The 17,540-nt window shown below is 38.8% G+C and overlaps 1 protein-coding gene across 1 annotated transcript in view; it reads left to right on the top strand.

Moving 5' to 3' along the window:
- Positions 1 to 17,540, top strand: part of ARHGEF38 (Rho guanine nucleotide exchange factor 38) — a 185,988-nt gene that overhangs the window by 73,342 nt on the left and 95,106 nt on the right. Inside the window, exon 3 of the mRNA XM_075544856.1 lies at positions 12,537 to 12,660. Coding sequence (XP_075400971.1) covers positions 12,537 to 12,660 — 124 coding nt within the window. The remainder of the gene's footprint in view (positions 1 to 12,536; positions 12,661 to 17,540) is intronic.

Below are 17,540 nucleotides of genomic sequence, written 5' to 3'. Positions count from 1 at the left end.
TTATCCACTTCCACGATAATTACCTTTCATCATCAGTGTCTTTAGAGATCGGATCTTTAATATTTGCAATGAACATAAGAGCACAGGAATATTATCAAATTTCCTGCTGCAACATTGACTGTAGTGCATATTACTAATGAGAAGATGTACTAAAAAAAAAAAGAACCCCAAACCAAACAGATAGTTGTAAGTGTAATTCATCAGAAGTTGAATATGTCAGAAGTCATGACTACCTGCAGTTACAATTCATTCAACAGCTGTGCTTATAACCTTAATAGTAGTAATATCAGCCGTTAACATGTATTGGGCACTTATTATGAACCAGGCAGTGTTCTAAACATCATATTTTAACTCATATAGTTTTCACATCATCTTATGACATAGATTTAATTGCCACTTTACTAAAAATAAATCCAAATCATGGAGTGGTTGCATAACTGAGCAATGGTTACCTGGCTAAGAAGTAGTAGAAATGGGATGTAGGTCCATAGAACTGACCTCAAAAGCTGGTGAAGTCAACCTCTGTGCTTTTCCAGGCAGTAGACCTACACAAATAAGTACTCAACTTGACACAGGTTGACTTGCCTCTCCTCACTAGGATCTTTCTTGCTTTGGGTTTGTTCAGATGGGTGCCAAATGCTTGGGAGACTGAGATGAATACAACATAATGACAGAATTACAATCACGTAGGAGCCAAACATCTGGATGAATGTTTTCAGTGTATTGTGATTAAGTGTCAGAGTAGAAGTCTATGTTGTTTATTATAGGAGCAGAGTAACTTTTCCCTGCCCGGGTAATCATAGAAGGCTTTTTGAACAAGCTGTGCCCTAACCTCAGTATTGAGGTGTTACTTGGTAGCTTGTCAAAGCAGAGATGCATCATGGGTAAATAGTCATCTGCCTTACCTAGGCTCTGAGATGCTCAACTCTGTGGCTTTGGACAATTTAACCTCACAAAAATTTGATTTCTTCAATTGAAGAAAAAAAACCCCATCATGGTATTATGTAAACTCATTTACTGCCATTGAGTCAATTCCATCTCATAAAGACCCTCTAGGACAGGGGGCAACTGCCCTGTGTGTTTCGGGAAGAGAAACCCTTTGCAAGAGTAGAAAGCTCCATCTTTCTCCAGTGGAGAGGCTAGTGTTTTCAAACTACGGACCTTGTGATTAACAGTCCAGTGCATAACCATTACACCGCCAGCGATCCATGGTGTTACGTAAGAAATACATGGATTGAAATACAGATTTTGAAATCTAGCAGGGAGAAGTGGTGTGGGGGAAGACCATTACACTTACATTCTCTGGACCTAGTCAAGTATAGAATTTTATGTAGCATTATATGTTAGGTATCATTAGGTCATGTGAAGCCCCCATGGGTACACTTACCTGGATGTGGGAAGTTGCACACTGATGGTAGAGAGAAATGTCTTCTGAAGTTCACAGTAGCTAACCGAATACATCCATGGTCCTGCTGGGGGATTGAAACTCCTTCCTCTGCACCTGGACATCCAGGGTTTCACTTCATTTTCTGCCGTTTATGCCCAGTGTCTCCATCAAATCCAAGGACACCTGCCCTAATGACCTGTGAGAGTGCAGGCGTATTCACCCGAGTCACCCTGTCCCTTCAGGCTTCTCAGGCTGGCGGCAGCACAGGTAATCTGGAGAGTTGACTGGAATTTTCTTTGCAAAAGCTGCATATGCCAGACCATCTCATTCTCAGTTTGTATTTGATAACTAAATAATGGTCACGCCAACTGATATTAAAGCAGACTGTGTGATTTTAACATTCTTGTATTCTGTGATTCTGATCATCAGTGAGTTCTACAGAAACAGCCTGAGGTGAGAATATTCCCTATGGCAAAATACAGGGTGTGCTTGAAGACCAGAAACACGTGTGCTTGGAGTGTGTCAAGTGGTGAGAGGTGAGGCAGGATAAGATGCAGAGAGGCAAGGCAAGCCAAGAGCATTGACTTTATGTGGTTGGAGATGAAAACCCATTGGAATTTTTTGAGTGGAACCAGGATAGCCATTGGTAGGGTAAGGCACTAATGTGCAACTTTCCCAAGAAGATGCAGTAGCTTACTGGCTCTTATGGATTGATATTAGGCATGCCACCTAAAATATTTGGGCATATCTGTGCTAATATATTTGTGTCTACAGCTTCTGGCTGGATATTTTCTGGTCAGTTATCAGGTAACTTGGAGATTTAGCAGCAGGATTTATTAAAAGATTTACTGTCTAGCTGTGATACTACTTCAGCTTATAGTTCGACTCAATTAGCCAGCTTGGAATTGAGATTCACAGCAGGAAATTTTCACACACACACAAATCGGCAATTTGAAGAAACAGGATAAAATAATGGTTAGTATACCCTGAAAAACTTTTCAATCTAGAAGCCAACAGTCGGAGTAAATGTGGTAGTAATTGGGTAATTATTCTAGCCCAGTGGTAGCCAGGGCCTCCTGCCAAAATACTCCCTTTCCAGTTGCTACAATTTATCTCACAAGCATTCCTCGTCTCAGTTATCTCCTTGAAAAACAGAAGAGACTGGTTCATCCCTTTCAGAATGTCTCAACTGAGACTTCACGCCTGATAACTTTCTTTATACACCCCCAGCACTAATCTGGCTTTTTTCCATGCCTACCTCAGTTCTTATAGAATCAATATCATTAAGTGGATGACTTAAATAGAATGATTTAATTGCAAAAATTATATACAAACTTTACATAAAATAGTGCATGGAACTGTGGGTATATGTGCCTCATATTAATTCTAATTCCGAAATGATTGTATAGGGTAAGTTCTGAGAACCAGAACTGGTCCCTATATTAAATATTAGTGGATTCCAGAAAACACATAATATACAATGTATAGTAAATGGACTTATGATACAAACTTGGAAGAAATTAACTAGCTCTTTGAAATATGACTTTAATAAAACAAGGAATTAAAGAATCCAAGGGAACATTAATTATGTAAGTATTCCCTGGAAAGAATTTCTAGATTTGGTTGGTGGTCATCACCAGGGGTCCTCAAAAGGAAGGATACTTATTGCCTCTTTTTTTCCTATGAATGTGTATATATGTCACATGCATGCATCTGGAACTGTTCACTTCTGTGACTTTGGTTATCAAATTAGGAGCCCTAAAAAACATTTGCAAGTTGAAGACAGGGTGGCTTCACATTTTTATCCATTGGTGGTTAGAAGAAAAACCATTTTTAATTGATGCTGTAATTTACCAACACTTATTAAAAGCTTGTAAAATAAATAAATTCATTCAGTAATTACACTTATAAAAGATATCACAAGGAAATTGTCAGGGGTGCTGAAGAGTGTAGCCAGGAGAGCTGCATGTAATAGTCAAAATGACAACATGTTTAGATGCTTAGTTATTGGTTAAATAAAATATAGTATTTGCAATTGAGAAGAAAAATAACAAAGTGAAAAGAAGATGCCGGTCATGTTAAGTTTAAAAAGTGACATTTTCAACATTATGTTAAATATTATTTTTTGTACACATGCACAACAGTGTAAGATATGGCAGAATAATAATTAAGGGTTGATGGGTGGGGGGGCGGTAAGGGAGAGGGGAAATGAGCCGATGCCAGGGGCTTAAGTGGAGAGCAAATGTTTCAAGAATGATGTTTCAAGGGCAATGAATGCATAAATGCGCTTTACACAATTGATGTATGTATGGATTGTGATAAGAGTTGTATGAGCCCCTAACAAAATGATTTTAAAAAATGGATGTCAGAACAGACTCTGAATCTTGCTCTTAATCACATAGTAGCTAAGACAAATGGAAGAAATGATGGAGTTTAAGAGCTGAAGAGAAAATTTCAAAGGATAGCTCCAGAAGACAAAGCCAAACATTATAATGAAATGTGCTAAGACCTAAAGTTAGAAAACCAAACAGGAAGAATATGCTCACCATACCTTAAACTTGAAGAATGCAAAGAAAAAGTCAAATCTTGAGTCGCCATATTGAAAAATTCTGTGGGCAAAAGATTGAAGCATGCAGGAAGTTTAAAAAGAAGATGAGGAGAATGCACAGTCACTACCAAAAAAAAAAAAAGGGACTAGTCAATGTTCCACTATCTCAAGACACAGAACCAATGGCACCGAAGGAAGAATCGAACGTTGCACGGAAGGCACTAGCAAAAACAGGGCTCTGGGAATTGGTGGAAAACCAAGCGGCATCTGGCAAGGCAGCTTCCAGGCCAACTGACTCGAAGAGATCAATATTTACAATTATTCCAAAGAAAGGTGGCCCACGAGATTGCAGAAATTATAGATCAATATCATTGGTGTCACATGCACATATTTTGCTGAAGGTCATTCAGCAATAGTTGCAGCAGTGCATTGGCAAGGAGCTAATAGAAATTCAAGGAAGATTAAGAAAAGGACAGGAAACAAGGTAGAGTGCTGATATCAGATAGACCTTGGTTGAAAGCAGAGAATACCAGAAAGATGTTTCCGTGTATTTCATTGACTGTGCACAGACACGGGATTATGTGGACCATAACAAACTGCGGGTAGCTTTGATTTCACCAAGGATTTCAGCTTGGATCCACATGGAAGCAACAATCAAGAGGGCAAATGACACATTGTGCTGGGTAACTCTGCTGCATGAGACCTCTTTAAAGTGTTGAAAGGTAAGGATGTTATTTTGAGGACTAAGGTGTGCCTGCCCAAACTGTTGTATTTTCAATCACCTCATATAAATGCGAAAGTTGGACATTGACTAGGGAACATGGAAAAAGAATCAATATATTTGAAGGGGAAGAAATTTTACATTACCATTGACTGCTAAAAGAACCAACAAATCCGTCTTGGAAGAGGTTATGAATAGAATGTTCCCTAGAAACAAGGATGGCAAGGCCTCATCTCGTGTGCTTTGGACATGTTGTCAGGAGAGACCACTCCCTGGAGAAGCACTTCCTGCTTGGTCAAGTGGAGGGGCAGCAAAAAAAAAAAAAAGAAAGACCTTTTACAAGATGGATTGATACTGTGGCTGCAAAACTGGGCTCAAACATGAAATAATTGTGAGGATGGTGAGGATGATATTACTTTTTAACAATGAAAGTCATAGCTAAATTTAGGAACCAGGTTTTTTTTGAGAATAATATCAAGTAAAAATTGTAGACTGTCCTAGAAATATTATATACTATATATTCTTTAGAAAACAGTATAGACTATATGATGCTTGGAATAATAAAGTTAGGCAATTTTATGTTTTCTTGAAACCACTCTCCGTCTCTGTATACTTTTTATTCAGAACCCATTTTTGGGGGGGTTACAAAATATTTAATTAGGGTTCCCACAAGAGTAAATCATTTAAATTGTAGAAATTAAATTAATTCACATCATTAAAATGTTATGGAGTATCATTGTAGATGGATTAATCCTGAATTGTATTAGACATCCAGGGGATTCCAAGGATCCACAGACATGAATGTCCTGGCGAACTTTGGTATAACCTATTGAAACCTTTAGTCCTATGCCATGGTCATCGTCACTAGTATGTTTGAGTGTATTGTGGCTATTGTGTCAATCCAGCTCAATGAGGGGTTTTCGATGTTTTCTGACCTGCTAGTAGTTTAAACATGATATTCTTTTCTAGCACCTATTCATGCCTGTAATGTGTCCGCAGAGTGTGCTGATGCCCTGCCATCCTCACTCTGAGCAGCGGTCTAGTTTTGACATAAAGATAACTAAATAAATAATTATCTGGCACATATATATAATATATATTATAGATTTCAATGTAATGACTAATAAAAAGCAAGAGTTATGTGGGTACAGGAGACTGAGGTTAATTTTGGCTAAAGAAGCAGGAGAGCTTTCTTGTGGAATTATAGCTAGAATTAAAAGAAATTTTATTGGTCTTTTAATAATCACATGAAACAGAAATAAAATTCAAACTCATTGAAAATGGAAATCTACATACTTATGCAAGATGGATGTCTTGCTTTCAGCAAGGGTTGATTTAGAGGTTAACATAATTCTGTTAGGTTTTGTTTTACTCTGTGTGTTGATTTTATCCCAAGCCCCTCACAGAGATATTTGCTAAAGGCAGGCCTTTACATACTTAGAACTTCAATCATGCCCTCTATTTACCAGCATCCATTTGTTACAAATCAGTGATGACTTTCAGTGACTCTCCTTGGAGCACATGGTCATCTTAGACTAGGATTTGGGGATAGATGAGTGGCCAGACTAGGAAAGATGAGCAAAACTATTGGACAAACTTTATCATTATCACCCTTTATTTGAGTGAAGTCCTCTATATGGATTCATTACAACTCAATGTAAAGACAAGAAAAATCCTCAAAACAGAAACAATAGATAGCATCATGATAAACAGAGAAAATATGGAAGATGTCAAGGAATTAATTTTATTTGGATTCATAATCATCGTTCATGAGCACAAAAGTCAAGAAATCAAATGCTGTATTGCATTGAACAGATCTGCTGCCCAGGACATTTTCAAGAGTTATATTTTTATCACTAAGGAACGCTTGATGCAAGCCATGGTATTTTTAAAAAGTAACCATTTTATTGGAGGTCTTATAGCTCTTAAAACAATCCATCCATCCATTGTGTCAAGCACATTTGTACATATGTTGCCATCATCCTTTTTAAAATATTTTATTTCTACGTAAGCCCTTGGTATCAGCTCCTTATTTTTTCCTCCATCCCCAACCTTCACACCCTCATGAACCCATTATAAACTATTATTTTCATATCTTACACCATCCTCTGTCTCCCTTGCCATGGTATTTTTAATCATGCACACAAGAAAACTGGACAGTAAATAAGGACAGAAGAATTGAAGCATTTGAATGATCGTGCTGGTCAAGAGTATTGAAAACACTGTGGACTTCCAGAAGAACAAGCAAATCTATCTTGGAAGAAGAATAGCCAGAACGACCTTTAAAAGGGAGATGATGTGACTTTATCTCACATACTTTGGTCATGTTATCAGGAGGGACCAGTCACTGGAGAAGGACGTCCTGCTTGATAAAGCAATGAGCCGTGAGAAGGAATGCCCTCAATGAGATGGACTGATGCAATGGCTGCAACAATGGGCTCAGACATGCAACAATCATGAGGATGGCGCAGGACCAGGGCGGTGTTTTGTTCTATTGTATATATGAGTCGGAACCAATCGGATGGCACAGCAACATTAAGATGGGTACAGTCTTGAAAGATATCATGAGACCATAGCCATCTCTTAGTCAAGTGAAGGGCTTAGACTGGGGCTTGAAAGCAGGGGATTGCAGGAATACCTTGGAAATAGTGAGTGAATGGTGCCTCTGGAGGTACAAAATAGTTCTTTAACAATGATTATGGCCTATGAATTAATGTAATTTTGCAGGTATGTTTCCCTTTGCTTAGTTATTTATACCTGGAGAGTTTGGCACGTATGCAATTGTAGGTTTAAACATTGCTAAAATGTAATGGAACTTGCTATTTGAAATTTATCCTGTGAATATTTTTTGTAAAGAAAAAAACATTGAAGTTGTTAAAGGAAGCATTGATTTTTTGTTTGTTTTTTTCTGATTTGTAAGTTTGAATTGTTACATATTGGTTCTGCTTAGAATAATGATTAGTGAGACTAAATCTTTCTTCAAAAATGGATTTTTAATCCATTCAAAACACAATTCAAGAAAGCTCAGTGAGAGCTCCCAGGTTATAGTAGATGTTTAATAAATATATGTTGCTGCCTCCTAGACTGTTTATCAGTGATCATAAAATCACCTACTGGTTTTCAAAGCAGACTTTTGATTTCTCCTTGCTGTAGCGGGGACTGGACATGAATCGTCTTGTGATTCACACAATCCCCATGGACCCCTGGTGATGGGAACAACTGGAACCAGTCCAAGTGATGTTTGCATCCTAACTGTCTTTCGGGAAGAAATTTAATCCAAACCTGTGTTTTGTTATTTGACATTTGTTGCATCGTGGCAAGATTATAGATAGAATGCAGGATCAGATCCTTGCTAAATGGATTTATACTCCACACTAGACAGATATGTATGGTATTGACCCTAGGGGAAAAAGTGAAAACTGAGCGGGGGGAAAAAAATCAAGAACAAGCAAGCAAAAAGAAATCCAGCAAGGTACTCTGTTATTGGTGTTGACTGGTTATGGACTGAGGCAAGGATCCCTGGGAGTGCAGTGGGTTTAGTAGTGGGCTGCTACCCCACCAGCTTTTCTGATGCACAAAGAGTAGGCAGTTGGCTTCAGTGAAGATTTAGAACCTCAGAGGCAGTTCTAGTCTGTCCGTGTTAGTCAGATATGTTGGAATTTACTTGAAAGAATTTTTTTTTTAGCATGAAGTAGTCATATTTCAAAACAGCCAATTACTACTTTGTTCCGCCCTTAAATGGTTGTATAATTTTACGTATGACAGCTTCCACATTAATTTCCCCTCTCCAAATTTCACATCAAAATTCATATTTTACAATTTGACATTAGACACAAAGTAATAAACATAAGGCAATGGAATTTGCTCCTAAAAATATACACAATAAAATGAAAAAGGTCATCATGATGTTGCTGTTTCTAGTAGCTGCCATTGAGTACTGTAGACTCCAACGCCAATAACTAGCTCATGGACAGCAAGACGAAACACTGGCTAATCCTGAGTCAGCCTTACAATCATTGCTAGGTTGGGCCCAGTGTTGCAGCCACTGTGTCCATCTATCTATCTTTCTGTCTTTTTCACTGGCCTTTTACTTCACAAAGCAAGATGCCTTTTCCAGGAATTGGCCCCTGCTGATAACTTGTTCAAAGGAGCATTCTGGCTGTATTTCTTCTGTGATACATGAGGTCATTCTTTTGGCAGCCCATTGGTATAGTCAGTATGGCATAATTCAAATGCATCAGTTCTTCTTTTCGACCTTATTTATTGTCCAGATCTCATATGTACATGAGTGAATTGAAAATATCAGGGGTTGATATTGGTTTAAGAAAATCTTAGTAGTCAAGTGATAGAATATTAGATATTCTTCATACAATGTGCTTCTATTAATAGCAGATGAGCATTAATTAGAAGATACCACATATGAATTAAATCTAATTTTCTATCTCTATAAAGCAGGTAAATTAGATGTGGACTTGAATATATTAGGAGGATTAATTTCAAACAATGATATATTAAAGACTATGGATTGTGCATTTTAAATCTATAAAAGTTTTATTCTTACACAACGTTGGGGAAATGTATCTATTGCACTATACAACGTGAATTTAATTAAGTCCAACTCATAAAACAATTCCTTAGAATAAGTAGTGTGCTAAATTAGTGATACTAAGAGATATGCAACTTCTGCTACATTTAAAAGATAATTAAAAAACAAGTCAAATAACTGCTTATATGCTGTTTAGATATTTTGCATAATATTAAGTATATTCTAGTCTAGGAATAGAAACTCTTGCCTCTCCATTGGTTTCAGGCACAAAAGCCACATGTGCCCTCTCCTGCTAAGTTGAGTCCACACTGAGAGGACATTTTGTAAGACACTGGTTTAAAGACCCTTAGAACTAGTAGTGATTACGATGAAATAATTCCAGGATATATGAAAGTAGTAATAAACTGATAATTTTCTATTGAGGCAAACCTACTCCATATAATCACATGAGATTTAACTAGAAAGCATACTGGGAGTTATCTTACGAAAATGACTGATCATAGAAAGGTGAGAGACTTCTCAAGGTTGTTGAAAGAAATGTGCATACAGAAAGATTATGTTGGTAAGAAATAACAAATAGCTATCAAGTTCAAACAAGGTACAATGTGAAGACATATTTCCATATTCAATAATAGAATATCCTGATCAGAATGGTGCCCAATGTAACAGATGGGCCGATGTAAAAAGGTGGGATAAAAATATGAGCCCATTGCCTCCTCTTGCCCATGAAATAGACCTGGGACTCCTGAGAAGATGCTGCTGAGAGTCTCAGCAAGAAGCTGCCATGCCAGTCTTCATCGCCAGAATTTCTCTAAGCCTGTCTCTACATCCTTGTTCATTTCCCTTTATTTCCCCACCCACTTTTCTAACCCTTAACTAGGTTCTCTGTCTCTCTTGCCCCTAGTTTGGCAGACCCGGTTTCATCTTAGAGACTTTTACATAATTTGATTCCTGATGGTTTGGTTATTCACGTAGGACCTCATGCACAGAAAGCCATAGGGAAAAGGCAACTGCTCCTCTTCCGTCCTCCAGCCAGTGGAGTCCTGAATAGAGTGTGCCCTGCATAGATGTTATTTGATAATTGTGTTAGTCTGGGTAGACTAGAGAAACAAATTCATGGACACATATATGTGTATAAGAAAGAGAGTTAAGAAAGATAGTGGCCCATATGTCTGTTACCAATCTATAAAGCCCTCTTCAGACTCACGAAACACATGCAATGAAACCAAATGCAGGATGATCACAAGCCAGTGGGTAGAAGTCTTTGGGTCCAGTGGCATTGTAAGCATCTCAGTGCTGGCAGGAGTCTCTCTGTGGCTTCTTCGGCTTCTGAGATCTGGTTGCATCCATGTGGCTTGTCTTTTGCAATGTCTCCCAGGGAGTCACAGAGAGAGAGAGAGAGGTGTCCTCCACCTCCAAGGAAGAAGTACCAGATTTCCCAGAGTTCTCAGGAGAAGGCCATGTCCACACTGAAGTCTCATTGGCTATCCCTAGATTGACAGCCTAGACTCCACCCCTATACTCGTAATCCTTAAATTGACACCAGATTAGGTGATTACCACAATAATGGAAGCAGATTTGACTTAAACTCAAGTGAAAGATATTGAGTAAGGCCCCCTCCAAATTGGGGCACATAGCTCACAAAATCTGTCATCTTGGGCTATAGCCAACACCTATCACAGAGTCGAGCTTCTATCACAATTCTAGGGCATAGGAGGTGCTTAAGAAACACTTGATGGGATTGGATGAATGGATACATTATTATGAGCACCATATATAGCATCTAAAAATAATTGCCCTGCTTTCTTTGAGTGTGCATACATTTACAAAATTTGAGAAACCACTCAGTAGTAGAATACAATTGAGGAAGTTTTCCACTACATTTCTTAGAAGTTTTAAAAAGGAAAAAGCAAGGAACTCCTCAGCATCTCCACCATGATCCCTTTTAGAGTGATCTTAACAGCTTTGCAAGTAGTTACATGTTTAGGCTAACGCTTGCATTCTTCTATACAAGTAGTGGAGTGTTCTAAATTCATATTCTCGAGTACATGGCTTTGGGCGAAAGAAGGGACTTTCTACTCCTATGGAGTTACAATCTCAGAAACTCAATGGGTCAGTTCTACCCTGTCCTATGGGATCTCTATGAGTCGGCATGGACTTGAGGGCAGTGAATGAGTGAATACATGTCTTTATAAAACCAATTGCTGCAGAGTCGATTCCAACTCATGACGACCCCGTATGTTGCTGGGTAGAACCGTGTTCCCTAGGTTTTTAATAATTGACTGAGGTAGTTAGTTTATTGTGCCAACCTGGCCGCTACGCACATGTGGGGATAATTGAAGGGGGGGGAGAGATAAATGACACAGTGACCCCCGCCTTTCTAGTTCTTAGGTCTCTTGCTTTGTGATGGTCAGACCAATGTGCAGCTTCCTTAGCCAGTTCCCTGCTTCAGCTGGCAAGGCTCACTTCCTGCAAGACATCCCTGAAGAGAAGCCACATGGACTTACCCCGATGCAGCCCTGGGTGCTGGAGCAGCCGTGTGGAGACCCCTGCCAGTGCTGAGATGCTTACACACTCACTGATTCAGCTTTCCTCCTGTAGTCAGTATCATTGCGCGTGTTTTGTGAGATGGAGGAGGACTTTGTGGATTAGTGTTGGACATAGGAGTTAATGTTGGACTTGTGCACTTGGGCGGCACTGGGTTGGGATGTTTTCTTGAAGCGCACTTAACCTTTACATAAAACTCTCTCTTATACCTGAGTTTCTGTGGATTTGTTTCTCTAAAGTACCCAGACTAATACACTGACCTTTCAGAAGCAGAAATCCAGACTTTTCTTCTATGGCAGCTCTGGGTGGTTAGCGACTTTTCAGTTAGCAGCTATTAGCACTGAACTGTTTTCACCACCCAGGGCCTCCACATCCATTCCGTGAAGACCTCTCCCACACACTGCCGCCAAGTGATTCTTTCACACAGAGACCCTACAGTGCAGAGCAGAAATGTTTCATCACAGAGGCCCGTTAATAAAAGTCTTCATTAGGTTGTATGAAGTATCTTCCCCTCTGTTTTTTGTAAGAATAGGTAGATGTGCTCTCAAACCATTAAAATGTATCCAAAATAAGGAAAAAGACAGAGGTAACAGATAGGCCATGTCCATTTCCTGTAGCCCAGTGGAGCCTATTTACTTTAGAATTCCCAAATAAGAATTTCTACAGAAATCGTTGATGGAGGCAGCATGGGGGAGCATAAAAATGTTTACTGTTCTGCGGGAGAAAGCATCTTAAATGTAGTGCGTGTGTCTCTGTCAGCTGGTGCTCAGGGTTTCTGTTTCTTTAGATTGATAGGCTGGACGTGGATAGCTTGTTCAGCAACATGGAATCCGTGCATCAGATATCAGCCAAGCTGCTGTCACTGTTGGAAGAGGCCACAACAGACGTCGAACCAGCCATGCAAGTAATCGGTATGTTTATCCTCTTCCCGAGTTCTACAATACAACAGGAAATAATATTTTAATAACCTCCTTTTACTTTGGTTTTATGTTTCTTCCTGTATCACCAAGCTTCCCAGGAGACATATAAATGCTAAGCCTATCTCTTAGTTATCTAGCACTGCCATAGTAAACCACGCAAATAGAAGAATTCGCAAGCACATTTATTTTCGCACAATTTAAAAGGCTAGAAGGCTGCATTCTGGCTCTAGGGAGAAGCTGTTTGGCTCTGTGGGCTCCGGAGGAAAGCCTTGTTTCACTGAACTGCTGCCCCTGGTTGATTTCCATGTGGTTTAGCATCTTTTTTCCTCCATCTCTGCTCCTACCTTGCATTTAATCTCTTTGATTTCTCAAGCTAATGATACCCTATTTAAGGGTGCTATATTTGCATGACAAAGACAGCCCATTCCCTCACACTGCTGTTGAGTCCATTCTGACTCAGTGACCTCTTTGGACTGGGTAGAACTGCCCCTATGTGTTTCAGACGGGAACTCTTTATGGGACACAGCATAGAGTTAGGATTTACAATATTCGAGGAGATTTACAATATTTGAGGGGAACACCATCTAATCTATAGCATCATCTTCAAGTTCATTGTGATTACACAGATTCTTTATTTTCAAGTGGTTTTATAGCCATTTGTTGAACTCCACCAGTGACACTAAACATACCATTTATTTTTTAAATTTTTTCTTTCAATCATTTTATCTTCCAGATGTCCTCTCATTTTATTTTAGGACTAATACAGACTTGATTCAGTGAGGAATGAAATGCTTAATATTTTAATAGTGTTACTGATGTTCTAATGTTTTCAGATAATAAGCTTCTAAATCAATATTTTTAGATTGTCTTTTAGTGAAGATTTATATTTTTAAAAAGTATACAAAATCTGATTTTTCCCATCTGTTTTCTTTTTCTATTTTAATTTCTTTAAATTTAATTTCTCTACATTTAAAAGAAATTTAATTTCTTTTAAAATATCTTTACTTTCAACATTGTTGGAAAGATATATTTATTTCCTTACTCTGGGGAGATTTTAAATTTTATTTTTAAAGATAATTACAGAAAACATAATTTGGAAAATGTTGATCCAACATTTTATTGTCTCCATTGAGTGAGAGTTTCAAAGAGAACACTGTGTTGGGAATTTCTTGACGATGTTTGCCACAATATTGCTGTTAGGCGCCATTCAGTCATTTCTGACCCATAGCAACCCTGTGCACAACAGAAGGAAAGACTGCCCGGTCCTATGCCCGCCTCTCCATTGTTCCTCTGCTTGGGCCCATTGTTGCAGCCACTGTGTCAGTCCATCTCGTTGAGGGCCTTCCTCTCTTTCACTGTCCCTTGCCACATTAAGGTATATCTATCAATGGTCTGTAGGCGTCTGGTGGGGAAGAAGGTTTCACTCATGGGGAGAAAGATGAGGCTGTCTGTTTTCACAAAGATTTATAGCCTCAGAAACCCTATGGGATAGATCTACTCTGTCTTACAGGGTTCCTATGACTTGGAATAGACTCCGTGGCAATGGGTTTGTTTTCTAAGTTTGATAGGCTAAGAGATCTTTTAAAAATGTATCTTTTTCATCAGATATCAGGCATCAGAAGACCCAAAACAAATAGTCATATCAATGTGAATGAGGGGGTGCGGAGTGAAGACCCAAAGCCCATCTGTACACAATTGGACATCCCCTCACAGAAGGATTGAAAGGAAGGAACAAGCCCGCCAGGGCGCATATAGCACTGATGAAACACACAACATTCCTCTGGTTTTGTAATGCTTCCTCGCCCCCACTACCATGACCCCAGTTCTACTTTACAAATCCGGATAGACTGGAGCATGTACTGGCACAGACAAGAGTTTTCAACAGACAGAATCCAGGACAGATTAACCACTCAGGACTCATAATGAGAGTAGCGACACCATGAGGGTGGGGGAAGGTGGGGAAAGAAGGGGGAGAAAGGGAGAGTTGATCCCCCCTCCCATGGGTACAAGTAACAGAAACATAGGTGAAGGGAGACAGCAGACAGTGTAAAATATGAAAATGAAAATAATCTATAAATTAGCAAGGGTGGGAGTATAGGGGACGGAGGGGAATAAAGAAGAGCTGATATCAAGGGCTCAAGTAGAAAGAAAATGTTTTGGAAATGATGATGGTAACATATGTACAAATGTGCTTGCTACAATTGGTGTATGGATTGTTATGTGAGCTGTAAGAGCCCCCAATAAAATGATTTATTTTTTTAAAAAACATCTTTTTAAACCTAAGATGTACAATATATACTTGTTCCAAAAGTATTAAAAGTATTCAGAAGTATATAGAAAATTAAAGCTCTCTTTGTACACTGCCAATTCCATGGCTTTCCACTAATAGCCACTATAAATAGTTTCACTTTGAGACACTCACACTCCTCATATATGCCAGACCTTTCTTCCTTACATATCTATTTGCTATAGTTGTTACAGATAAAATCTATTGATGACTGTTAAAATTGATGGGTAAAAAATTAGACAGATATTATAACAGTGTGAGGTATCTTCCCAAGTCATTAACTGCAATGGGGAAGATGGACATTTTACAAAGGGAAAACTGCAAAAGATCAGCTTAATGTCAAGGTCAACCACAACAGTAATAACATACCCACATCATGAATCTGTGATACAATGCACTAAGAGAATCATATTTGTGATATTTGGCCAAGCAAATGTGCAATCATGAAAAAACAGCAGACAAACTCCGATGAAGCATGCTCAACAGAATCCATTAAAAATTTTAAGGTCATAAAAGATAATGAACGGCTGTGATAGCCTGCAGGAGATAAAAAACTCACAACTAAACACAATTGGGCAGGTCTTAGAATAATAAATAGGGTTTAGTGTACAAAGTCAAATAGGTCTTTAGTTAATAGAATTGTACCAAAGCTAATTTCCTTTAAAAAAACAAAAAAAGTATTGTGTTTCAAGTCAAAGTTTACACAACAAATAAATTTCTCTTAGATAATTTTATGCAACTTGTTCCTTGCCATTGGTTGTAATTTTTAGAATATGTCACCATTGCTATAATTATTGTTATTATTATTTTCATTCTGTTTTAATTTCCTTTTTCTGACTAGTGTACTATGCTCATGTAAAATGTTACTATTGGGGAAGTTGGGTGTGAGATATTTAGAAACAGAAAGATTTTTGCAACTTACCTGTAAATCTAAAATTAACTCAAAATTAAAAGTTTAAAAATATTATGGTTTACAGAGAAAAATAAATTGAAAATATTCAAAAATTTAAAATACTAATTATGAGGCTGCAACTTGGATACAAAAGATTTTATGGGGAAAACCCGAATGGAACAATACATTTATATTGAAAAAAGAAATGAAGAATTATTATTATTTTTTGCCTACTTTGTAGCTGAGCTTTCTTTGTGACTGTGTGTGATTCACTGGATTGAGTAAGTCTGCTGAACTAGGTCTCCTTAAAGTGTTGAAAGCAAGGATGACACTGTGAGGACTAAGGTGTGCCTGACCCTAGCAATGGTATTTTCAATCACCCCAAATGCATGTGAAAGTTGGACATTGTGTTAGTCCAGGTTAACGAGAAAAAAATCCAGAGACACTCATATGTGTGTAATAGAGAACTTTTATATCAATTATTGTGTAAACCTGGGTTGACTAGAGAAACAAATCCAGCGACACTCATAGGTGTGTTAGAAAGAGCTTTATGTGAAATGTAATTGTATAATCAGAAAACATCCCAGCCCAGTCGGAATCAAATCCATAAGTCTGATATTGACCCATATGTCTGATACCAGTCTATAAATTCCTCTTCAGACTCACACAACACATGCAATGATGCTGAACGCAGGAAGATCACAGGCCAGTGGGTGGGAAGTCTTGTGGCTCCAGTGGCAGTGGGAACAGCTTATCTCAGTGCTGGCATGGGTCTCCATGTGACTCCTCCAGCTCCAGGGCTCTGGCTCCATCAGCGTAGCTCCATGTAGCTTGTCAACAGGAATGGCTTGCAGGTTGAATGTGTGTCCCACTTCAAGGAAGAAAGACAGGAGTTCCCACAATCCTCAGGAGAAGTCCATGCTCACACAGAGGCTCATTGGCTGTGACCTGGTTGATAGACTCTACTCCTTTGCAAATTGACAGATTATGGAACTACCATAGACATCGAAAAAGGAAGACGGAACGTGAATAGGTGCATTTGAATTATGGTGCTGGTGAAGAACTGCCAAAAGAACAAACAAAATCAGTCTTGGAAGAACAGCCAGAAGGTCCCTTAAAGTTAAGGATATCAAGACTTTGTCTCACTGTACTTTGGACATGTTGCCAGGAGAGCCCAGTCCCTGGAGCAGCAAGTCATGTTTGGTAAAATAGAGGTGTGGCAGAAAAAAGGAACATCCTTAATAAGATTGGTTTGACATGGTGGCTGCAACAATGGGGTCAAACATAAGAACAATCGTGAAGACGACACGAGACCCAGGAGTTTCTCACTCTGTGGTGCACAGAGTCGCTATTGAGGCAGGACTGACTCCACAGCACCTAACAACAACCTCTTTGTTCAAGCGTCATCAGTTTGAAACCACAGGCTACTCCAGGGGGGAAAAATGACGTTTTCTCCTCCTGTAACAGTTTCCATCCAAAACCCACAGAGGAGGTTCTACCCTATCATATAGGGTTGCTATGAGTCAGATCCTACTCGATGGCAGTAAGTTTGGTTGGTTTTGTTTGTTTGTTTAAATCTTTGACTAACAAAATGAGGCAACATGATGCTCTATAATAGCCTGTTCTACACTCTTTGCTCATGGAGAAAAGGCCCAACCACCCAGCCTTTCCAATCAAAGCAGTCAAGACCTC

Source organism: Tenrec ecaudatus, chromosome 3 (genome assembly GCF_050624435.1).
Source record: "Tenrec ecaudatus isolate mTenEca1 chromosome 3, mTenEca1.hap1, whole genome shotgun sequence".
NCBI classification, from domain to species: Eukaryota; Metazoa; Chordata; class Mammalia; order Afrosoricida; family Tenrecidae; genus Tenrec; species Tenrec ecaudatus.
The sequence above is the reverse complement of the archived record's forward strand: the minus strand, read 5'-3'. Positions and strand labels throughout refer to the sequence as shown.